Below are 26,153 nucleotides of genomic sequence, written 5' to 3'. Positions count from 1 at the left end.
GGAATTTTCGCATGCGGAGTAAAATCTGATCTACCAGCTTTGATGAGAATGTAGCAGAGGCACATATACTTAACATGAACCTGCTTTATACTATTAACAGTACCCTCATATTTTTAAAATAATGCTATTTGCATGCCTCAGAATATATATATTCTTATAAATCTCCATTTGTTTCTATACAGAACTTAAATGCCTAGACTCAAGCTAATGAAATTCCCTTACAGTGCTTCTGTGGGCTCATATACACTAGATATATTCGTATCCTTTCGAAGAAAACAGTACAGAACAAAATAGAAACCTTCATATTTAGGCTTTAAAATTCAAATACAGACCACTGCCAGATTATGGCTTGTCAAATCCCTCCCAGTTTTGCAAAACCCAGCTCATATCTCTCAGAGGAATTAATGGTTCTGATGATTGACCTTTGATGTCAGACAACACAGGATGAGCTATTGACCAAGGTGATCAGATCACCATAATGTCTAAAACTTCTGAGTTAGATGGTCTTATATAATAAATAAAACAGACTAAATTATGTGAACTAGATGAAGTTAGGGTCCATGTGTACAATAATCCCACCTCAGATGTACAAGGAAAAAAGCTGGCAGGTGAACTACAGGTAAAAACAACACACTGAAGTCTTCCACACAAATACTTGCTTGGAATTGAGGACTATCTGTAAGCAAACTTCTCATTCTTGGGTCTCATGCTTATATATAAATAATGGCAGCCTTCATATCAGGTTGCACAAGCAGTAACTTCTCTTAATTAGAGAAGATATGTCAATCGTTGCTTTAATACAACCCTACTAAAACTGGCAAAGGCTCTTTAGAGAGGGAGAGATGTGAATGATTAAAAAAAAAATGGATGCACACAGTACATTCTCCTTCCATAACAGCTAACAGCAGCAGCATGAAGTACTTTAAATGCATGAAAACAGACTAGTAGGACAATGCCACAGATGAAGCACAATACTGACTGCACAAACAGAGCACCCAAAACCAAACACCGGGTACTTCATGAGTAATGGTCAAACAAAACAACTGCATGTTACTGGATACAAATACAAAAGCAAGGAAAAAAAAGAATGGACTGAAAAGAACTGCATGATGAGTCTGTTGGACTCCCAGGCACCTGCCTCACATTTTTACGGCTGTGCTGTGTTGGAAAGACTGGGTATCAGCTGCTCAGAGTATTTTCTTTGGGCACTGCCAGCAGTAAAGGCCAGCAGTGCTGTCATTTGGACAAGTCTCTCACACTGTCACAGCCTGTCTTTGCAGTGCAGGCAGCAAAGACAGAGAAGACAGAGGTAAGTCTTGATTTCAGAATTCCCAACCCCCAGAAGTTGGACAGAAATGAAGTAAATGAGTAGCAAAATTGATTAAAAGGAGTAGGCAGGATGAAAGCAGACAGTACATCCACAGTCAGCTCTGAACTGAGAGCCTAGGACAGGATAAAGGTGGGTTGTTTTCAATAAAATCCCAACTTTCTAGATGTGAACTGTCCATCTAAGTTTTACCAATTCCATCTGGAAAGTCAGAGCAGTTGTATATGGTTCACACCATTATTAAAATACACTATTAGGCTGTCTGACACCAGTGGGACCCAACAGATGCAAATACCACCAGCAGAACTCAACAGTGTCCCTGTTTACCAATCTCCCACTTCAAAGAAACTTGTATTTCATTAGGGTGTGATTTGTAATGATTCTTAAGTGGAGACTAAAAATCAGCAGACGCTTCCTTTACATCAATACAAGCACTTTAAAGAGCCTGTAAAAGCTGCCAAAACAACCAAACGAAAGCTCTGCAGTGGGTACACCCAGTAGAGGCAAGTCAAGAACTGCCTTCAGCTTTCCAATAAACACAGACAAGGGAACACCACAAACAGTGCTGCTGTAAGAAACAGATAGCCACTGTGCCTGCTCCACTTTTTGGGGAACAACAATCTCAAATCAAATCTGTCACTCCTTTCAGATCCAGCTGTGTCACACAATCTGCTGAGCATACAACTAGAATTAACTTCAAGTAGATAAACTTTCAATCCGTGGGAAATGGACATCACCTTTTTTGAGGAGATCTCCTTCAAGGGGCCCACGTAAAAGCTCAAGATTAAATGGAGTATACTCTTCCTTCCCCAACAGGGCACCACCACTAGTAAACCTCCACTGAGCAGATAGCAAGGGCAAACTTAAAATTGAAAAATGGCACAGAGCAGGGCCACAGAGGTGACTGTGCAGGACCTCAGCATGCCAGGTGTGCCTCACTGTGCTGCCTTTTGGAAAACAATATACTACTTCAATGTTTCCAGCATACATAAGGAACATACTTCAGGGATACTTGTGGGTCACGATGGAAATTTAAGCTAGCAGCAAAGTACTGATGCTAACGAGCATCCACATGCAGAGGCTCTATTAGCTTGCTAATGCCCCAGAAGGGCCTGAGAAACTCCAGTGGATGGTTCCTCCATAAAGCCCAACTGCACATAGGCTCCACACTCTGTGTGTTTAATCTTGCACAGCCAGTGCTGGACCAGCTGCAACTCCCAGTCACCCCTGCAAAAATACACAAGTCAATGGATGAGTTATTAACAGGATCCAGGAATTACCCATTTCTAACAGTCTGAGCTGCATGATGGTTCAACACCTGCTGCACTGCAATGTGACCACAGACTTAAGAGATGTTTCAATCCATGGGATAAGCACATGTGTATCAAATACATAATCCCACAAAGCCTCAAGTATTGCATGTACATTCGATGTCATAGGTGTGCTCAAGCACCTTCTTGAACCAGACTCTGAAAAAGTCTATCAACATATTTAGGACCAAGGTGAGTGGGAGTTTAATGAAATGAAAAAATGAAAAAAATATCAAGGAAAGGCAGGGACTGAAGCAACACAATATGAACACATGAAATACTGTTAGCTACTATGTTAAAAATACAATGGAATAATGGTATGAAGATAACAGCTCAAAAGCTATCTCCATCCAAATCAGTATTACAATTTTCAAGATCCAATAAAGAGACAGAATTTCTGCAACTGAATAGTAGGGGCAACAGAAGTGTCAGACTCTCCCGTTCCCGTAACAGCCCAAAAGAACAGGCTGTGGACATCAATCTGTGGGGCTGGTGGAAGCCACCCACCTGACAGTTCTGCGAGAGCTCTCTCCCACTCCCAAAGAACGAGCACTAACTGTGTTCACAGGGAGCACGTCAGAGCAATGAGATATTTCAAGAGAATTCAAGGCTCCCGTAATATACCTGAAAGCAGGCAACCCAAGAGTGAGGATTTTACACAAGGCAATTTCCCTTCAGATGCTTGAGACTGTTTCAAATCAGACCACATAATGTGATGATCAGCTTAAGCATGTGTGATGGTACTATCTACCATTCTTTGTTTCCTCCTAAAAAACAACGTTCTTCTGCAGAGTGATATCAGAACAATTAGCTCCAATATTTGGGAGGCACTTCACATTTTAAAAACAACAAACAGAAAAGCACCATGTATTCATACAGAGGTCATAAAACAGATCAGACATGAGAAGAGCATTGAATTGGGAAAAATAATAACAATGAACATGCAATAATTTTTATGACTTTTCTTACAACAGCATATGCACTCAGGTGCTTTAAATTCATCTCAATATACTTGAAGAATGAATAAGATACTTCTCTATTAACAACACACTCTAAAAAAAGTAGCTTAAATGTAAAATACAATTGCTAAGTCAATAGTTCAAAATGTAATTGACAATAGTAGGGTTATAATTTCAATCAATTTCAACCTACTAGTAAATTCTCTGGAGATATAATTTAGTAACAGTATTTTTTAAAGTGTTCTTCCTCTACATAAGCGTCAAACTTATAAAAATATTTCCATTTAGAAAATGAAAACAATATTTACTTGTTCAGACAACACATTGAATACTTTTTAATCTCAATTCAGATACGCAAAATTTTATATATAACGATGCCTACTCACCTGGCTTAAAATGAGTCTGCTGATAAATTTGAAAACAAAATCTATTATAGAATATTTACATAACCGTCACTGAGACAAGAATATTGGAAGCAGAACAATTACAGCGTAAGTCTAAAATACTAAGAAAGCAGCTCCAAGACATTAAGGATGAGAGAAGCAAACCATTTAAGCTGCAAAATTTCTGAAATAATCCAAGAAGGTGCTTTTTTTCCTTGATTTCAACTGACCACAAAGATTGCTCAACTCTTTTTAGGACTAAGTCATTGATGCGAAATGAAATATTTTTGCTGTGATGGTTATTCATGACAACTGTTTTGCTGCCTGATCTAGTAACATTGCTCATGCTGAATTTCAAAGAGAAGACATCTCATGACATCTTTAGGCCTACTTTGAAACTATAGCTCATCCTGGAAAATTAAAATTGCTCTCCTACAAACCACAACCACTTAACTCACCAGCTGAAAAACTCAGAACAGTAACACAAACAGCTTCCTAGTCAACAGAGAAGTCCCTACTTCGAGCACACTGGTCAGCATGTCACTGCAGTGACTATTCTTACCTAGTCCTATTCTGCTGGGACTTGTCTCTCGACTGCATCCCTGGCTCCGAGGGATCTTGCTGCGCTTCTCTGAAGATGATGGCACTGGCTGGACTCTGGACGTTCCACCACTCAGGCCACCATAGGCGCTTCCTAACAGCTTACCCGGAGAACTAGATCGGCTACCAGCTAGAAGAGAACCAGAAATAAGGAAAAAACCCCATTAAAAAATCCCAAGATTTTAAATACTCTGACAGTAAAACTGAAACACAATCAGCTCCATCTAAGCATTTGATCCAAATCACTCAGATAACTAATGGGAGTGTTCCCCATGTGGCTTTCGACAAAGACTGAGAAAAACCCACGGACAATAAACTCTGACATCAGTAACCCTGCCTGTATGAACCACACTGTGCAGTTGGGATCCACGCCAAAGCAGACACCACGGAGTATGAACACCCCAGCTGGCTTTATGTGAGCTGCGGAGGTGCCAGGAGCAGCCTTGCTGCAACAGCACAGAATTCACAGGCTGCTTCACCTCCTCGCGAAGCAACACAGATCAGCCTGTGTGGAGAGCTGTGCTGCAGCGCGCCGGTTTCTGGCACAGGTAATGGGCTGCAAAGCAGCTCGGGCATCTTCATGCTATACTGCAGTGGTGGTATTACTTTCCTGCAATAATTCAGCGAAGGGAAGTTTTTAAAAAATACCACCTCCACAACAGCAGATCAGCACAATAAAGGGTAAACCAAGTAAGCCTGTCACATTTGTAGAGATGCTGGCTTACTTAGTTCTGATTGGCTAAACTTAAGCTATTCAGTTATTTTGCAGCTGTAGAAAATTTTTAGCAAGTTGAGTGGCTGGGCTGTTTTATTTTCCCTTGTCTGTTTGATTAATCCATGTCAAGTTTACATTTCTTCTAAGCCATGTTGCCTGCAAGACAGTCTACCAACGAAGGTTTATTTACATATTTACATTCCAGCTGCAGTAGATATTTCTATCTGAAATAGTCTTGCTGTCTAACTCAATAACCTGAATAATCCCTTTTTTCCCCCATGGATCTTCATTTGGTAAGTTTTGTGAAAATTAAAGTAATGCTAGTTTAAAGGTAATCATAAAGAATTGTGAGATTAATAGATTCAAACCTCTTTTTTGCTTCTTCAGGTACATAAAAGTCACTGAAAATTTATTGCTGATACTATCATTCCTGACATTCAATTTGCTTGCTAAAACAGGCAGGGAAAGTATATTTCAAAAGGTTGTAAGAACAGTCAGGCAACCTCACATTCTGAACTAATATTCATGTTGATTCTTTCTGAAAAGTATCTACACATTTCACAAAAATTTCAGTTCCAGATACTAATACGACGAGCAAGATTGTTCTATCTTAGGAAGATATGTAATGCTATTAATCTCATGGACAATACCATAACACATTATTTTAACTTACTTGCCCCCTCCAATTTTTTTGGCCAAAGACATTTTGCATCAATCAAATCATATAGTCCAACACTGCATGTGGTGCTGGCTCTCCGCCCCCTACAAGTGAGAATATTTGTGACAGATGCCAGTCTCACACACAGCATCCACATCCTAAAAGCCAAGACTCCTCTCAGTTACGCTGCTGCAATCTCACTGATGTCAGCATGGTTGCACTGAAGTAACTGTAAGAAGAATTTAGCACCTGGGGTTTAAGCTGCAGCAACAAGCCAGCTTCAATATGCAGAATGTACACTTATCACGTTTGATTACTATGAGAAAGCAACATCACTTGCTATACACGTTTGGATTTATGACTAAGAAAATACATTTTAAGTGTCATAGTTAGGAGAGAGTGAGGGAAACTAAAAGCTTAGCAGTTAAAAAATGTGAAGGAAATAATGTGAGAAAGCAAGAAAGGGAAAATGTTTCTTACCACCAGCAGGATTAGCTGATCTGGATCCTTGATTATGAGGGCAGACCAAAGGACAGGCAAAAAGTGGATTAAAAGACAGTAAGACAATACAGTGTTCAGCATGCGGTTTATGCTATACACAATACAGACAGAATTATTTACAAACATGTCACTCCTAAAGCCTCTGCAGAATACAGTGAGTTAACAAGCAGCTGCAACTAACAACTTCCCAAGGTTGATCAGCTTCTTAGCTAAATGTCAACCAACACATGGAGACACAAGTTCCGCTCTAAATTACACCCCAGCCCAGCCTGCAAAATTGCAACAGGGTTATATTCTGTGAGCATGGAGAATTTGGTCCTGTGACTGTATTATATCTGCCTAAGTTATTTCATGCGATGTTTGGCTTAAGGATAAAGATCGCATCTGGTTGGGCTAGGCTGGAAACAGAATTCAGCAAACTAGACCAAGGCAGCAGGTTCAGATATGACCATCCCAAAGCTTCATAAAACATTCTACAAAAAACCTAAGTCCATAATTTTTGAAACCTTTGGATACTCAACTATTCTTAAAATACTTCTGAGACTTGTCTCATCCGGTCTGGTAATTTTTCACCAAAATAAGTTTAGGAAAAAAGGTAATTTCTGGCTTTGAATCAGTTTTAGGTTCAAAACTGAACAAATCAAATTTAGATCAGCATACCAAAGCCCAAATTCCTTCATGACCTCAATGTAAAGATTTCCATTTGGCCCCATCCAGAATATAACAATTCTCTCTTCAGCTCTCCCAGCCTAACACAATGCTAAAACTAGCTCTCCATCCCTCCAGCACGACAGAGCAAAGCAATGAGAGAATGAACAGAGAAGGGCTTTTAAAAAATAGGTGTACAAAGCAAGACAAGTCCTCAGAACAAAGACATCTTTCCACAAACCCCACCTGCTCTTACCCACAAGCTTGAAGGTCCTCAAAACATGAGTGGCTTTCTCCATCCCCCCAATCCTTTTAAAGTTTGAGTGACAAAATTCTTCTCAGATACACATGACGAATATGCAGCAGCACCATATGTATGGCTCCTAAGGGAAAACCATGCCTTGCCAGGAAGCCAGAGAGCACAGATGCGTCATGTGAATCAGAGAGCAGAACCACCTCCCTCGTATCTACACAAAATAGGTAACGTCCTATTTTAAACTGATGTCAAATCTCATTAACTTTAGACAGCTCATGTGTTACACATACAGAAATACAGTCACATAAGCAGAAGCTTGGCAGGGCAAGAACCCAAGACAGCAATCAGCTACAGACACAGAGGGTGTCTCACATGGGACCCAGTGCAAGTTACTTAGTCCTACACATCATATCAACATGAAATTCTGCTGCACAGCTGGTAAAAAAAGGCAGCAGCTAAGCACTCAGATTTGGGGCCCTATTTGTCAGCAAGTGCACACGCTGGCTGAGTGGGTATTCGTTCTGTTACGTGTCCAAATGGTATTAGAAGTGAGCTCAATCCTCAGCTGATGCTACTACAATTCAAGAGAAACATACTAATAACTATTTGTTCTGTTCCCCCAGAAATAAAACACTTCTTACGCTGGGACTGGGAAACTACTTTAGCCCGGCTGCGGCCTCGGGTATCAGCAGGCGTTGAGGTGACGCTTGTGGCACTGCCAGAGCTCTGTCTCCTCGTACGAATCCGACCTGGAGGAAGGCAAAGACAATCAGACTGTTAATAGGTTTCTTTCAAAGGCAGCAGCAGTGTCTAACATGCTGTTCTATGCTTGCAGGGTTGCTATACACACAATTAACCAGGGTACAAAAGAATTTTACAGGGAGAGGCAACATCTTTTATTAGACTGGCTGAGACGCAAGGGAGGGAGTGGAAACAGTCACAGCCCATGAGTCCAAAAACTTATTTGCTTTCTGTAATGCTATCAGCCAGTTTAATTAAAATATATTACCTCTCTACAGCCTTTGCTTCTGTTCTATAGTAGCTTCTTTACAAATGATCAACAACAAAAATTCCAGTCTCCTAAATGCTTCTTCCCTTATCAAATTATTACTTTCTGACAAGGAGATCACCCTTTTAGAGACGGGTGTGACAGATGCCCCCACAAATTCCATCGCTGGGACTTCCAATTAGCAGTTTGGTGCTTTACATCCTGCTCTACATGCACAGGCTGGCATGCACTCCTGCGAGAGTCTGTCGATGCAGCCTGACTACGCTTTTATTTCAGGCTCATTGAATTTTCCCTGCTGTTTACAGATCCCTCATATTTATCCCCGAGATCAGTGTAACTTTACTTGTAATGGAGAGTCCCATTTAGCACAATCAGCATTGTGGAAAAATGATTCTGTGTGTCTGCTCTTTATTTAAGCAGAGAATAGATATAAAGTCTCAAAGTGTTCTTGGTCCTTTTTCTATCCTTTCCTCCTGAAAAAGCCACAGAAATTTGAGCTAGAAAAGCTTACAGGGTCATCGGTTCATCCCCATCCTGGGGCAGGGCTGTTTCCTACAGAATGTTCTTTCCAGTGCTAAGCTTCAATTATCTGTCTCTAGTTAATGGGAAAGAAATGATAATTAAGAGCAACACAAAGAAAGTCCTCCATCAGTACTTTTCAACAACTCAGTTCTCAGCCAAATCTGAAGTTCTTTCTCAGGACTTATGCCAGTGCTATCCTGCATTCAGAGGATGACTTCAAGTTTCAGGCACAATAAAAAAGGAAAAAACCCAACACAACAGGTAAGCAGAGAGTCTAGACAGCTGCACCCACTAGTTACAGATATTCATCTCCTGCCCTGTCTCCACCATAAGCATACATAGAAATATGAACAGGGAAATATACACTTCCCACCCCCCACGAAAAAGAAAAAAGAAAAATCACTTCACATAAGATACACATGCAGGACAAGACAATGGCAAGCAGCCCAGGCTGGACGGATTGAGAACTCTCTTCTCTGAGCTCTCAAAATATTCATAACATGGTCTGCAAGTTTCTGATAGACATAAAGTGACAAGAAGATGTTTAAGAAGAAAGCTTATTGTTTGCAGGGGGAAAAGCCTAGAGGACAGCTGTACTTCAAACCTCTCCACCAACATCTGGTTTTAAAGTAGCTCAATAGGCAAGATACAGGTATCCACATTCAAAGAACTGTTAGTAGCTGAGACACAGAAGATATAGTTACCATAAAACTGGGAAAATATAAAAAAGCCACTTTTTAACCACTGACTCAACTAAACAAACTGAGCATGTCCACGTGAGTCCAACAATCGTGAAACTGGCTGCTAAGGTCTTCTTACCACCAGCAAGGCTGTAGATCTCCTCTGCTCTAGTACATTGTCTGCCCCTTACAAATGGTCAGCCTGATACACAACCAGGGGCAGCTCTAGAGCTCTTTGCTGGCCCACTCCCATCCCTCACAAATTTGGCACCTGCACAGCTACACGCAGATGAGCAGAGCCACTGTGTGACTTGCCACGAGGTATGTACCCCAAAACCCCACCACAGGCTTCAAAGCAGGGTGTATGGGGAAGGAGGCAGAAGGACCTCACGTTCTTGTCAGAAGCCGTCTTTTTCATTTCTCACATCAGGAGGGCATCACTGGTGGCAGCAGGGGTATAAAACATTAAGACAAGAAGTTAAACCTGACCAGTCTTAGGAACCAGTAACAGAATTAACTTACATCTTTCTAGAACACCAACAGAAGGATTCAGCATTGCAGAAAGTCCTGGGGGACTTTCTCAAGCTGAAATTCAACATTACACAGTAACAGACAGTATTGGAAAATGCGTTTAGCGATGTGTATGGGCCAAGAATGGGTGAGAAGGGACTGATGCCTCCTTTTATGCACAGGCCACTCAGGATCCTCAAAATTTTCTGTTCTTTCCAAATCTACAAAATCTTTTTTTCTTTATCAGCAAGTGACTAAGAGGAAGGTAAAAACTGGGACAATATGTAGTAAGTGACTCTCCCAGCTTAGGAAATACAAAGCCTAAGATAATATATAAAGAGAAAGCAAGATTTGCTTCTTCAGCAGTTTCTAAATGAATGAATGCCCAGAACAAAATTCTGCTTCCTTTTGGACTGGTAGATTTGCACACTGATTTTGGCCTAATGTGTGTCAGAGAGAAAAATGCGAGACGAAGAGTTGCTCTTGCACAGGAAGAATGAATGGAGTCCCAATGCTGATAGAAGTTTTCTCGTCTTTCTAAAAAGGCTGATAAGTGTTTGAACTAACTCTGCACTGGACTTGTATTATGCAAATAGTAACAGAAATGGCAGAAACTAGAAAATAATGATGCAAAAATCATGTAATTATATGAATACTGTGATAGCACAGTAATAGCTTACCCTAAGAGTACTTTATTCTTTGAAGTCCTAGGATAAAGTAAAACATGGGGGGGGGGGAGGAAATGCCCCTTGAATTCTTCACAGAAGGAAAAATGTGCCATCTGATGTCAATTATATGTATTCCTTGAAGCACGAACTGTTAATGTACTTTCCAAAGTTTTATTTTCTGAACTTAAAAACCTGTATTTTTTCATGCAGATAATCAATCTTGCTTGCAACATACAAATGGTATGGTTCAAAATAAGTGACTCAAAGCTACTCTCAGACAAAAAGCTAAGATTCTAAGTTCTCTCCTATCCAAGTTTTTAGCTGTAAAATAAATGACCAACTGGAACTCAAAATTGCTTTAGGCAAATCTCTATGAGATACAAAACCTGGAGAGATATCAAGGATGTTTCATATGTTAACTTATCTTCACATGCAAGCACAACTTTTAAATTAGTCTTATGATACCCAAAACCTACTTGCTTTATAGTAGTGTAAGATGAATCAGTATTTGTCTGGCCTGAAAATATCAATATTTTTAATATCTATTATACCAAGTACAGCATGTATATATAGAAGTTCATCTATACAATACAAATGTCTCTACTACATTGCCTTAAGAATTTCATCTGCAAACAAAAGTCTGCATTCACATCCAAGAGTTATTTGCACAGAGGACTATTTGTGTGGTTTTTCTCTATCATTCTACCCCAGACAGAAAAACTAATTTCAAGCAGAATTGGAAATAACCTATCAAGTTATTCAGACTTTTTTTTTTTGTTAAACTCAAGCAGACGTCTCCCCTCCCAAAACTTCTTTGCTTTCAAGTGGGTTTGTTTCCATATCTAGCTCAAACTGCAGATGTAGCAATGCATATTTCATAACTATTATTTCTCTGCTGCTTTTAAAAGAATTACTGCATCTTGACAACAGCAGCACAGCAAAGAAACAGATAAAGACTGCCCCAACTAGTTTCCAAAAACCGTAAGAGTATTTCCATAAAAAAGCCCTTGATCTAAATTTGACATGTGACACATTGTTGTTGGTACAGAAAGTATTTTGAAAGACTCCCATAAATGCTTTGTTTTAAGAAACCATTTGTGGGTTTTTAGGAGATTTTGGTTTTATTTTTTAAAGTTACTGTCATTTTTACAACAATCAATGGATCAGAGTCAACCCTGAAATGTCTAACATACGTCTAAAACTTAGGAAGGTTGTCTGGTTTTGTTTTTTAAAAAGGAACAAGTGAAGGAAGACTCTATGATAACATTTTTGCATTACAGGAGGCTTCATCTGGCAGCATTCTGAGCTCCTCTGGGTGGATACTGCAGCGTCTCCACCCCCAGTGCTCAGAACAGACATAGGCTTTGTGAGACTCAGCCTGTATATTACACTGAAGAAAATGGGTTCAATTACCCAAGAAATGGTACATAACAGCTCCACAACTCAGTTTAATCTGTTCCACACTGTGAATAATGATACCTACAACCACAGAAGTTATATATGGAAGCACTGAGATGGTCTCCATGGATCAGGTTAATGCATTTAGGTTACTCAGCACTGGCTTCTTCCCCCACTTGGGAGAAAAACATTCCTGAAAGAGCGTCTAGAACCCTCCTAGCTGTGTCACTGCTAAATGACATGTGGACATCTGAGACATGCACACATCAATTTAAAACATGCTTTACATATAAAAGCTGTAAAGAACTTTTTACAACCACCATCGGAATGGTTTCCATGCATATTTGGCACGTGTCCAACATTATACTACTATAGGACGTGGCTGCACTGTAATGTTCCCTGAGAAGCCCTCAATACTTACTGAAAACCATCAGCATACGCTGCCTATGGGTCTCGCACGAGAACTCCCTCCAAAGCAGAGGGCTGAGGGTACAATAGTGGCACCACTTTGCCCTACAACAAGCTCGGGCAAATCAAGTCTGCACTCGCAAAGGGATGGTCCAAGAGAACAAAGAAACCTACTTCGTGAACATTTCTATTTAAGGTACCACATAAAGTCATACCTTTGAATCAAGCTTTGACCTTGAGAACAAGGGAGAGCTTTAAGGCAGGGAAGAAAACAGGAATGTTGACTTCTTAAAACTTGTGTTACTCCCAAAACCTATGGTAAGGTGTTCAAGATGTTCAACTGAGAAGACCGCTCTTTTTGAGCCTAAGTTATCTGAAAACTATAACAAACCAGATTTTATTTTCTTTCCAGTGAATAATAAAACTATTAAAAATTGTGCTACTAACTCCAGAAACTGAAGGTTTTGTTTTAAACTTGCCAGTTTCACGACAGACCAGCATTTACACTTCCCCCTTTTACGTAAGGCTTGTCTGAAGGGCTTGTCTTTAAGCTCACTTTGATATTCTGTACTAAAAGTCAGCATTATGCACCTTTTTTTAAATACTCCTTGAAAAGCTATTCCGTGGTAAAACAAGCAGAAACTTTTCTAGGGTTTCCCTTTAATCAGGTATAACAAACATGGCACAACTGCTACCTGCATAGCACCAGCTGTGAAGTACCAATCAAGACTATAAATGTTTAGATCTTACAAGCCTTCTGTCTACAAAGATTTTAATGAAGTTCAAGAGATATCCATACATGAAGGGTCTGGGCAATCAAGACCTAACTGTGTATTTCATGAAGACACAGCCTCACAGCACAGAGATGACAGAAGACCTATACAGATCTAAGTGGTATATAGACTCATGCTTCATTTCCATGAGGAAGTGCATTTCAAGAGCATTTGTCAATTTGGGTTGACACTACTTAAAACCAAAGGACTGATACTTGGCTTTTAACTTGTATTCTTGACACTGGCACAATCCACTATCTTGTTCCTGCTTTGAGATATCTGGCTCAAAAACAAAATACTGAGGAGAACTGAGGGCAAAACAGATGGGAGCTGCCAAGTTCGCACAATGCTGACTCCCGGCTGAGGGGAAGGTGCAGAACTTTTACACTGTAGCTGCAGAAAGCCATGATGGGAACCAGACTGCAGATTTAACGTCAAGCTGAACCACACAAAAAACCCACAGGGATTTGCTCTTAAATTACTTACTGGTGACCTGCAAAAAACCCACATGAGCTTGAGTGTGGACAGAATTTCTTCTCTATGTTCAAAGAGTGTCTCCAGCACACGCAGGTATTTCCAGAGCAAGGGGATGTTTTTCTGTTCCCCTGTCCCCACCCCCTTAATTTTTACATTTACATCAAGAATATAAAGTTTTGCCTTCCCTCAAGCTCCTGACAAACTCTGCAAGATCAGGAGTTGGCAGAAGAATTTTCTCAGCCTTCATCTGTAGGATGCACTGGATCCTCAACAAAGGCTGGTTTTCCCTCAACTGCTCGAAGTAAGACAAAAATGAGGAGTTTCAAACAGTGATTAAACTCATCATTCAAGAGCTCTGGCTGTAGTGTACCATGTTGTTACAATTCTCTTCTGATCCTCACTGAAAAAAAGAGAATCCTCCAGCAAAAAGAAGAGATGAGATCTGGCATTTAACACTAAGGGGACAGCAAACTCCATTTCTGAAAGTTCATCTCACAGTCTTTCCCTTCAAAACAACTTGCTGGTTTCTATTACGGATTTTCACCAAATCCAATCTGCTTCCAATATAGCTGAATAGAAAAAAAACAAAACCTAATCAAATAAAAAACCCCACCCTTTTGCATTATGACAACAAAGCATTTAATAAACTGGAAAAAAAGGTATTCCAGAGGACAGCTGTTGTAATGGGCCTCCACAGATATTATTACATTCTAGGAGAGGACTGAGAGCTGTAAAGGGTATTTTATAAATTACCATTAAACATTCAATGCTACAAAGCTAGGCCAAGAATAGAAAGATTTGAGAACTGGGAAGAAAGGAAGAAGAGAAAAAAAGGGTCAACAATAAATAAAAAAGTTCAGTATCACAACAGTGTGGAACTTTATCTAATTCACTATTGATTTAGAAATACAGGTGTTTAGGCCAACTACATACTCCTTATCACTGACAGATCACATAGCACAAACATTTGCCCATGATGCTGAGCCAGTTCATCTCTCAACACTAAGATTAAGTACCAGTTCCAAAAACAGTAGAGACCTTTCCCTCTAAATAATAAATTAACTCATCGACAATAGTAAGGAAAACACACACGTCACAACAGCACAGTGGCACTTCTCAGACCACCACATCCAAATACAAGCAGCCATCAAGGATATGAGCACAGTCCCACAAGACAGTAATAGATCCCTTGAAAAGAGACTTGCATCAGGAAAAAAATGGGTTTGTTGGGGGAGGTGGGAGGGTGGTGCTGTCTTCATTCTGTGTAGAAGACATTCTTGTTTTCAACTCCTGTCTACCTCATAAAAAGTGATTTCCCAGTGATCTTTCTTGCTTGAGAAATACGAAATAAAGAACAAGCTTTGACAACAAGCCAGAGAAACAGACTGGGAGCCCTCCCAAACTAGCAGGGCTCAGTGTTCTTGAAAAAAAAGCCTTTCCTCCAACTGTCTTAGATGTAAGCCGTCTCACTCAAACAGTTAACAACAAAAAGAGAGCTCAGGTTTAAAGAGGTTGACTAAATATTCCTTCCCTAGAGATCATTGTTTACTGTCCTCATTTTTCTGCCATGTGATCATCTCATTCAATTCTCTCGCTGCCCAGTCTCTTCCCAAAAGCATTTGGCAGTTGTGACCTGAGCTTTGGATGGAAAAACACAGCAAACCTTTACACATCATGGAGCAAGAAAACAAGAGCCCTGTGTTGTTTTTTCTGTTTTGTTTTGGTTTTAATCTGTGAGCAGGTCACCTTCAACCAAAAGCAGTACTTGAAACTCACATACAACTTTGCAATCAGAAGTCAAGCAAGTCATAAAAGCAGACTAGTGCCTATTAGCAGGGAGGAGCTTGAAGAGAAAGTGAAGAATACCCCATGGCATCAAAATGAGCAGGACAACCATGCAACACTTCATGCAGGTCACCAGTGAACATGGATGAGAACCAGATAACACTTTGAGAACAGAGACCAGGTAGGGTGGTACGACTGTGGACACACCTCAGTTACACAGAGACTGCTTACCCTCGGTTTTAGTGGTAGTACCATCTTTAAGCAAATTAAAAAAAAACAAGGAAAGGGTTAATAGGGAAAATTAGTAACATCCACAGAAGTGGACACTATATATTAGCTACAGTAATATGCAAAAATTAACACAATTAATGAAAAAAGCTTGACTCAGCAGCAAATCAAATCTTGACGTATCTGAAGAACACGCTTGCAGCTTTTATCTCCTCCAATAACCAACCTTTGCCAAACCAACCTTTTCCAAACTCCATTTTGATTGCTTGTCTCACCATTTCTCTCATGGGAATGCACAGGTGACAAATGTCCCTACTAGCTCAAAAGGAAGCAGGCTCTTTCAGGAGCAGCCATGTCTGCATCACTTCGAGTGCATTTGCTGCTTTTCTCCTACAGTCTCTTTTAAGAGCAAGATTAACACAGTATTCAGTCTCCTGGCTTCAAGGACAAAGCCCACTTTAGTAGATACTTCCCCCCTTATGTTCTTCCTTGTGACATAAGATTTTTCGAAAGCAGTTTTGCCACAGAAGCCAGTATGCAGCGTGACTGAAAAGTGGTTGCATCTGTAAGCTCAAAAGCATGCTATTATGTGATCAACTTCCTATCCTGTCTTATTTTTTCACTGCAATGTGTATAAATCTTGAACTGAGTATGAACAATTTAAATCAGAATAAGAATTCAGCTTCTGAACCAAATACAACGAACACATTTAAGTGAAGATAAAATATTTCAGGTATGAAAGAAACCAGTCTACAAAAGGAATCTATAGAAATCATCCCTATACAAATCACCAAGCAGATTTTATCAGACTAAAGACCAAATGCCCTGCACTAAGGAGAAGCTACTTTTCAACTGACTCCATGAAGACAATCTATACAGCTTAAATCAAGACCACTGATTTCTGATTTTTCTTTTTCTTGTAAAGGTAAATCGATGAAAAGTCTGGAATTAGATTTGCATGAAACCAGCAGAATGAGAAACTAGCTCAGACGATCAGCTCTACTCATAACCAAGTTGAAGCTCTGCAAATATGGTGTCAATCACCACCTTGCATTTCCTCCTCCATGCCTCCTTCAACAGCATCTTCAGGAGAGAAAGATCAAATGCAAACTTTGTTGTAAGAAACCATGAAGCGCCTGAAAGCGATATATGATGCTTTGAGAGAATACTGTGACATTCGGCTCTAATCCAAAGAGAGTCAGCATAAGGAACAGATACTTATATCTTGTGTGGTGAGAAGGGAAGGTCAACTTCTCTTCTACATCTTTCTCTTGTAAAACAGAAAGCGATCCAACTCAACTAAGATGTACTATTCAAAGTATAAAACAATTAACGGAAAGTCAGTTTCAGGAAAGGAGGGAAGGAAGAGAAGGAAGAGAGACAGGGGGACATTTCAAAAGGAACTGAGCAGTATTTTCCTCAACAACGTCCCAGAATTTTAGTAAGATCTGCTTTTCCCCAGAAAGAAGAGCGAGACGCAGACTATTATACAATTCAAAAACTATGAAGTTGCTTCAAGTCAGTTCTGTTGCAAATTTTTTCCTTAATTCCAAAGGGCAAGAGATCACACACTGATCCTGGAGAGCTGGTAACTCAGAGATATGTTCTTCTAGTTAAATATTCAAATAAAACTATGAGGCACTTTCTGCTAGTAAAGAAAGCTAACTGCAAGAGTAGAACACGTAGATTTACCTAGTGATGCGTATGAGCCTGGGGGCAAGGCTGCAGCAGAACTGAAGGGGGTGGATGCTCCAGAAGACGTCACTTTTGACTTGGCACTAGCTGCTGCATTCACATCGACGTCACTGCGGGATCGCTGCAGAGATCCTGGTGTTGACACAGATTTTGTACTTACTGTAGATGCTGCAGATGGGAGTGGGAGATCCAGAATAAAGAAGATTAATTTTTTGAGCGTGTGCTTCAAAGAACCTGACAAGCAGTTTAATGTACTATTTTTAATGCTCCCTGCTGGCACTGAAATACCTCAACTAAGAATGCTTTATCAGGGCAGTGTGGGCTTCCCCACATTGCCTGCAAAGATATTTCAATGCTTACTGATGCTACCTCTAAGAACTTTATCAGACACTAACCTAAGTGCTGAGATCAAAAAGGCTGCCAGGCCAGTAATAAAGAAATTTCTAACAGAACCTAGATGGGAAAGTTCAACCACAGTACCCATCAACAGCTTGTAAGTTGCTGGCCAAAACAGACCTGCAGGTCCTTCAGTCCAGGTTCTAACTTCCTTCCCAGCACCTCATCTTCTCATGAGGACTGCTGTTCCCATCACTTGTTGATGCTTACCCTCTTAAGCATGAAGCTGGACTACTCAGCTGCAAACAAACATGCACTTGTGTGCACAATCAAGTAGGTTAAACAACAGTATCTCCTTGAATCAAAGGTCTCAGTAGGGTGTACTGTATACACAAACCAGCCAGAACCCAATCTTGGTCAGGTATAGAAGGCAGCTTCTCTTCTACCAACAAAATTTTGTCAATTATATTCTGTATTAAAATGCATTATTTAGTTTATTGTACGTATTTACTTAGGACAGGAAAGCTGCACCTAAATATTCCATCTGACATTAAAAACAGATTAGCAGCAAGATGGAATTTAACACTGTAGGACTTGTGTGCAGACAATGCCTCCAGTAAGTGCTGAAATCAGAAAATTGTAAAGCTGGGTGTACCATTAGCCTATGTAGCTGTATGTCTTAGCATCAGCAGTAGTTTATTCCAGATATTGCACAGCTAAACATACCTTGGCTATAATTTTCAAGGCTTTATAGCCTTTCCTTTAGATGTAAACAATAACAGATTTACTAACTTTCAAAAGCATCGTTGTATCAACAGTTGATGCACAGAAATGTGGTGTATAACCCAAAACTAATTAAAAGGTTTACACACTAAGTTGACATTTTAAGGAGCAGTAAACAGTGATCAAAACTGTTCTTTACATATCATAGCGTCTGAAATTCTCATCCTAATTCATCACACTTTCTCAGCAACACCTGAGCACATTTTTCAGCTCCTGTCCTCACCTCTAGATGTAGTACTTCCAGTGGGACTTCTTTTGGCAGACAATGGACGGCTAGAAGTTAATATAAATATTTATTAAAACAAAACTAGCATTTCATAGTCATCAGTAACAGTGCTACTCTGTTCCCTCAGTACACAACTGAGTTAATAGGAAGTTATTTATACATACTATAGGAATACAGTAACAAAACTTATTGTTTAAGAATACATACAGCACCACCATGAAATCCTTTACAAAAGCACTAAGACAAAAATGAGTATGAACATTATCGGAGTAAGAAGATATTTTTAAGAACACTTTTTGTAGATTTAAAAAGTTATACTAGTAAGTTATGGATATTTTTCATACAGGTCTTACACTTATATTGCAGACATTTGCAGCCTAAGTTAATTGTATCTCTAAGAGAAACTAAAACACATATATTCAACAGAAGAGTTACATATTGATTTTGCATTTACAACTCAAATTTAGTTCAGTCATTTTTTTTCCTCTTATATGGACAGAGGCTGACTTACACCTCTAGGATTAATGCTAAACAGAGAATTTCAATCCAAGCATTTTTTTAAGCACATCTGGAAGGAATGACCAACAGTATCTGCTGAGCACAAAAAGCTTCCTAGAAAATTATTTATGAAGTCAAGATAACGATTATTTTTTTTAAAAGCCAGTAATGGGTTTTGGTGGCTTTTTATTTTAATACAGTGTTAGCTAAAAAAAATCTTGGAGTGAGCAAGTGCTGAGGCCAAACGATGACCAGATGAGACAAAGCAATGCAATGGCTCCCTCCAATTCAATGGAGCTATCTGCAGTTGTTTAAATTGAGGTAGTGACATCAAAGGGCTTACTTGAGACTCTCCTGGGAACTGGAGGAGGAACGATCTGACTGTGGCAAGGACACGATGCTGTCAGAGTTCTTCAAATGTGACTGCAGGGCCTTCTGGTAGGAAGACTCCAAGGTGTGGTACAAATGCTCTGCCTCTCGGCTGAAGTGACTGTGGAATCCCCAGTAACACCTGGAAACAAGGCACAATACTGTGAACATCTCCTTGCTGTGTTTTAGGGGGCAGTGGAGCACAGGTGCAGACAGAGCCCTTTTCACCACTGGTATTAGTGGGCTCATTAGCCCAGTCATTTCAACCATCTACTGTCCCTATAACATGCTTAAGACATATCACTTTCTTCAACCCATTGTATTGTTCGAATAGCCACACAGAAGACAAACCTAATGAAGAGAGGAAAACAGCATTTGGTGTGCTGTAAAAACCATAAGTAGCCAACAAAGCTTTATTACAAAAGAACCCCTCATTCTTCAAGCTGTCTACTGTACACAGGAGATGGTAGTCCCACTAGACTGATACCAATTTGGGACTAGGTGCTCAACGGCTACTTCAAAAACATGCCAAATGCAGAACACACATGCACGGGTCTGATTCAAGAAAGCACCAGCTGGGGTTGTTTTCTTCCTTAAGTTTAACAAACAGCTCTCCTACAATGCTGCACAGACAAATCATCTGTAGTGAGCTGAGGCTGTTGCCTATCTTTTGGGGAAGAAATAACAAGGAATAGGAAAGAGATGCTCCTATAGAATTCCAATCAGTGCCATGCTGAAAATAAAAGAGCATTTTAAGATGAGGAAAGAATTCCTCTCTGGTCCAAATCTCTTGGCTGATGGCTAAACACCATTCACTCTTGTCACAAAGGAGATGAAGACTCTCAGCACTTTTCAGGGGGCAACTAATGGGCAGTTTAAGAGTAATATCATTAGCTCAAATGAATCAAGAATTGTTTGTGTGTGACAGTCAGTCCTCAGAGAAGTGATATGCATTTTCACATCACTAGAAGGAACCAAATTTGTCTTACAATCAACCACGCTGTTAATTAAGAAACATGGAAAGAGAGAATTAAGCATGCTCTCTGAAGTCTCATGCCATTCTCCTTGCTGACTATTCAGCTTAACTAGTCACCTGCTGTGAAGTCTCGGTGCCTACTGTATTTTTCAGTAACGGACATGTTATCTTTCAAAAGGATTTAAACAGTCCTACTGTGAAACACCTTTGTGTGTAACATAGCATTTAGATTAATAAAATTTATTGTTCATGGACTTCATGTTTTACAGCATCCTTTCTGAAGAAAAATGTTCCTGTAGTGTTCTGTTCAAAAGAGCATGATCCTAGTATATTAGCACACTACCATACGTACAATCACATTAATGAAAATGCAAGAGATCAATAGAAGAAAATTAATTGCATTAAAGTTTCCTATAGATACACACAAAGATATTATTTCAGTGACATCAAATATTTCCTTAATTTAGGATACCATTTAGCATAATACTAGCACAAAGACTTTTATTTCAAGAGTAGCATAGCATTATAGGATAGTAGCATAGGAATAGACTAGGAATAGAATATTTCAGTTGGAAGGGATGTACAACAGTCATCTGGTTCAACTGCCTGATCAATCAAGGCTGACCAAAAGTTAAGGCATGCTGTTAAGAGACAAATTGCCCAAATGTCTCTTAAAAACTGACAGGCTTTGAGTGTCAACTGCCTCTCTAGGAAGCCTGTTGCAGTGTTTGACAACCCTCAGTCAAGAAATGCTTCCTAATGTGCAGTCTAAACCTTCTCTGGCACAACTTTGAACCATTCCCACGTGTCCTATCACTGGATCCCAGGGAGAAGAGATCAGCACCTCCCTCTCCACTTCCCCTCCTCAGGAAGCTGTAGGGAGCATTGAGGTCACCCCTCAGCCTCCTTTTTTCCAAACTAGACAAGCCCAACATCTTCAGCTCTCCTCAGAGGACACTCCCTTCCAGCCCTTTCACCAGCTTTGCTGCCCTCCTCCAGACACGTTCACATCCCTCTTAAATAGGGGGGCCCAGAACTGTATACGCTACTCAAGGTGAGGCTGCACCAACGCTGAACACAGCAGGATAATCACCTCTTTTGCCTGGCTGTTTATGCTGTGTTTGATGCACCCCATGATGCAGTTTGCCCTCTTAGCTGCCAGGGCAGACTGCTGACTCACACTGAGCCTGCTGTTGACTGGCATCCCCCATCCCTTTCTTACAGGGCTGCTCTCCAGCCAGCCACTCCTCTCCCAGCATTACTACATCCTAGGTCTTACACACAGGCCAAAAAGAAAAGAAAAATTAGAAATAATAGTATTTTTGTACTAAACAGAAGAAATTTCAGTTAACTACAAGCAACTCAAACATCAAAAAAAAAAAAAAGACAAAGTTACTAGCTCTCTAGAATAACTCGGGTAAGCATTTTATCTGCTCAGACAGATAAGAATACAATAACATTAAAAGAACAAAGTGAAACAAGCACCATCAGAAGATGTGATACATATATATCTCAGCCCCATGGGATCACCTCATATGATATCTCCTGTTGAAGTACACACTCCCACTGAAGCCAAGGGAAAGGTGGCATCAACTGCCAGGAAATTTGTCTGGACTCCAGTCTGCAACATGCAATACCACTGACTCACAACACAATAGGGGCAAAGAACAGGAGGAAGAAAAGACACCAACAACAGTTTCCACTTACTTTCTTGCCTCTATCCTGGCTTCAGAGTCTGCATCATGAATTCCTTTCTTTATTGTTTCAGCTAACACTGATATGTGTCTGAAATGAGAAAGAAAACATTATCCAGCAGTCCAGAAAGACGCGTCACAATTATAAAGAAATGACTAATCTGGTTTTGTCTTGATGTTCAAGAACAAATAAGTTCATCACATCCTTCCATTTCCAAGTAAGATCCTTTATTTATTTACTCTTACAAGTCAGTTTTATTTCACCCACACTGCTAACTAGGAAAAGACAAGCAGCATTCTTCATAGGTCAGTCTTGGTTATCTACTGAAACTGCTTGCATGCAGAAACACTCTCTTAACACTTAAATAGTCTAGGACTAAGGAAATTGTGTCCCAGTCTCTTCTCCCACAGTTATGACTGAAGCTGTAGAACTGTAGAAGCCTCAGAAGCTTCACCTCATCAACTCACTTTAGGGTGCAAAAGAAAAAAGAAAAAAAAAAAGAATCTATTAAGTTCAGGGATTCACTCAGCCAGGTTTTCCAAGGCTGACATAGAAGACAGACTCACCAAATCTGACTGCTAGAACTACAGGGACAAATGGCGTGTGTGCATGTACCTAAGTGATTTTTTTGTGGCAAAAGTATCTTATCTCTGCTAGAGCTACCTGATATAACGTCACCTCCTGGACTGTCCTTTCTCCAGAATTAACCTCCCCAGACATAAGCAGGAGAGAATTAACTCACTTGTTTACAGACCTTACCTTTCCAGGGAGTGTGTTTGCCACTCCTGCAACAGCAAGTCTAAAAATTCAAAACAGCGCCTGACAAAAGAAAAAGAAGAAATGCTGAGTTCTCCAAGATAACAGAGGCACACTGACTGCCATACCTGCCTCTGAACAACAGACATCTTGTATTATGATGTATTGGGACATTAGAATTCAGTAACCACCCCAATAAAAACATCAACATCTCTATATACACCATCAATAAACAGTCTGGTGATGACTGGAGACAGCTCACTACAGAGAAGTCTGAAGAGAGGCCTTGACATAAAACAATCCAGAAAGGCCCCCCTTTTCACTAAACGGGAGACAGACCCAGAAGATCCATGCTAATGATACTTTGTACCTGTTAATTCAGGCTTCAAAAGGAAACTTCACATTTAGCTTCATGTGGAGACAGATCTTCTCAACTTTAATCTCCCTTCCTCATTTCAAGAAACTAAGGCACAAGTGTGCTGTTATTTATTCAAGGGCTGTCACCAAATTCAGCAACCATGAAGGTCCTATTTTTGTATAACTAGCTAATCTACATGGACCAGGCAAGATTCTCTCAGTGAGGTAGGGGACAGAAGTGCACTTAGATTTTAAGTGCAGAGAGGACCATTAGCACATCCACTCCAACTTCCATGTGATGCTATCACAGAACGTTACTTCTGCTGACTGGCCGAAAGACTGTCACTATAATGGCTAGAAGTGAACAGAAACATGTCTGTAAAGAAGGCTTAATAATATGATGTTATAATGACAGGTAAGCACAAAGATTAGATTATAAAAACCATTCCTCTTTGCAGAAAAGTGCCTTTACTTCTCTGCAGTGCTGCAGCTTACACAAGATAGCTGACTTCAAATTTGATCTCAACTCATGGAGAAGAATGAGATGCATTCTTTAGTAAGTGTGCATATCAACTCTTTACATAAATAAAAACAAATGAAAGTACATGTGACCCTATTTACTGGTAAAAAAAGAGAGTAAATCCAAACTAAATGCTTACCTTCTAACTGCAACAGACTTGGAGGTACAATTACTGGTTATGATGGGTATTAATCGAGGGATGTGCGTATGCTAGAAGAAAACAAAACAAAATCAGGAAGAAATCTTTACACTGCAGTTTCATGGAATGAAAAGCCACCTCTTTCAGCCACATGAGCCTAGCATGCAGCTTTTTTTTTTTGTTCAATTCTTAAAAATAGAACTGCTAAATAAAGGAACCCTAACAGTTAGACAGATATTTTTATTATTAAAAATATTTGATCTGTTAAAATATCTTTAACAGATATTTTATTTTCTTCTATAACGACAGGCTGCAGTGAGTCAAGGAGTTGAAGTCACTGCAAGAGGATCTAAACCGTCAGTGGTGACAACTTGAGAGATATCAGACTATCTACAGCTTCCTCGGTGAATCACTAGGCAGAAGTCACCTCTGTGACCTAATGGTTTTAGGAAATATACATTGTGAGGAGTTTTACAGCATAATTAAGAGGATGAGTCTGTCCTGCAAGGCAGGTTTAAAACCCATTCAAAGAAAAAAGTTTGCTCAGCTCTTAAAGGGATGGAAATATCTTACTCTGCAAAGAAACATTTTTCCTACTATTTTGGCAGGGCTTAACTATCATCATCTACACAAGGCTGCATGACATCTGAGACAGCCAAGACCAGCACAATCAGAAAAGTAGATTAGGCACTTAATCTAATTCTCATTGCAGCAACATTCATATTTCCTCAGAAACACCACAGTATTTGGAAATGATAACACTGTTCTCTTTTGATGTATACTTACTCGAATGATTAATCTAACTGCTACAACACCAGAAGTGGCCATGACTTTGGCACTATTTGGAATTAGATTAAAAATTGTTGGCATGATGGCTTCTGCCCCATGGTCAAACTTGTTTCCCAAAACTGATGACAAATGTCTGAAAAACAGAATGAAGTCATGCTGGTAAGCGTGCTGAGGATTAAGAGAGTCAGACTTCCACAGAGTATCTGACATAAGCACATCTGACATCTTAATCTTCACAACTGTCACCTCCTCTCCAAGTCCAAAGGACAGAGAACACCATGTTACAAAAAATAGTTCCTTCACTTTCATTTCAAACTCATGTTCTGTATTCATCTGAACTCTGAGAAACAGTAACTTCAGTGTAAGAAGCACAGCTAAAAATTTATTATCAAATGGGATCATGCTGAAAGAATGCATTTTCCTGAACTTGTTAGTTTATATTAGTTTCTCCAAAACTGCCTAATTTGCCTTAACATGCACAAATTTTTTAAAAAGCTGTTAGAAACATTGCAGCACCCTTTTTCTTGAAGCATTTAGCAAAGAATAAACCATCAGAAATAAAAACTGTCTCAAGCCAAACCAGAACAAAACATACACATTTTCAGATTTATTGTTCAATCCTTCGCTAGTCGGTGCATGAATACACGGCTTGCTCATTCATTCAGCATCTCAAATCAGCATCGTTTAACACTCCGGAACACAACTTGGCCAAAATACAATCAGTGGCCTATGTGGACAGTTTTAAACAGCTGTAGCAAAATCATATTCTACCTGTAACTGTCTAGTACTAGTAGCATGAATTACATCTTAAATGTGTTTTAACCAGTGTCTTGTTTCTTTTTTCTACATCACATTTTAAGCACATCAAGAAAGTAAACTTACCCCAATGTGATACAAGCCTCTCGTACTACTTGAGACCGCAGGTCTTTAGCAGATAATTTAAACGCTCCATCCAAAAGTCTTAAGTGTTGGAAGAAGTTATCATATTCTGCAGCTCCAGCCAAAAGTAATGACCGGATCTTTTTCAACTATTAGCACCATAAAAGAAAGCAGTGACTGTTAATGAGCAATAAATACAAGGACAGTTACGTTCAGGGCTGATACTGTTTCCAGGGCCCTTTTCTTAAATTACAAGCAATTTTATTATTTCAGATCTTATATTCAAATCCTAGATTAACATATATATTCAACTCCTAGAT

The 26,153-nt window shown here is 39.7% G+C and overlaps 1 protein-coding gene across 1 annotated transcript in view; it reads right to left on the bottom strand.

Moving 5' to 3' along the window:
- Window positions 1–26,153, bottom strand: part of CLASP1 (cytoplasmic linker associated protein 1) — a 187,536-nt gene that overhangs the window by 66,644 nt on the left and 94,739 nt on the right. The window contains exons 12-22 of the mRNA XM_074911577.1: window positions 25,837–25,982; window positions 24,952–25,087; window positions 24,166–24,236; window positions 23,153–23,212; window positions 22,406–22,483; window positions 19,697–19,864; window positions 18,853–18,902; window positions 17,508–17,678; window positions 7,999–8,106; window positions 6,433–6,459; window positions 4,542–4,709 (exon numbers count right to left, since the gene is read on the bottom strand). Of these exons, the coding sequence (XP_074767678.1) occupies window positions 4,542–4,709; window positions 6,433–6,459; window positions 7,999–8,106; window positions 17,508–17,678; window positions 18,853–18,902; window positions 19,697–19,864; window positions 22,406–22,483; window positions 23,153–23,212; window positions 24,166–24,236; window positions 24,952–25,087; window positions 25,837–25,982 (1,183 nt within the window). The remainder of the gene's footprint in view (window positions 1–4,541; window positions 4,710–6,432; window positions 6,460–7,998; window positions 8,107–17,507; window positions 17,679–18,852; window positions 18,903–19,696; window positions 19,865–22,405; window positions 22,484–23,152; window positions 23,213–24,165; window positions 24,237–24,951; window positions 25,088–25,836; window positions 25,983–26,153) is intronic.

The sequence above is a fragment of the Athene noctua genome, chromosome 7, assembly GCF_965140245.1.
Source record: "Athene noctua chromosome 7, bAthNoc1.hap1.1, whole genome shotgun sequence".
Classification (NCBI taxonomy): Eukaryota; Metazoa; Chordata; class Aves; order Strigiformes; family Strigidae; genus Athene; species Athene noctua.
The sequence above is the reverse complement of the archived record's forward strand: the minus strand, read 5'-3'. Positions and strand labels throughout refer to the sequence as shown.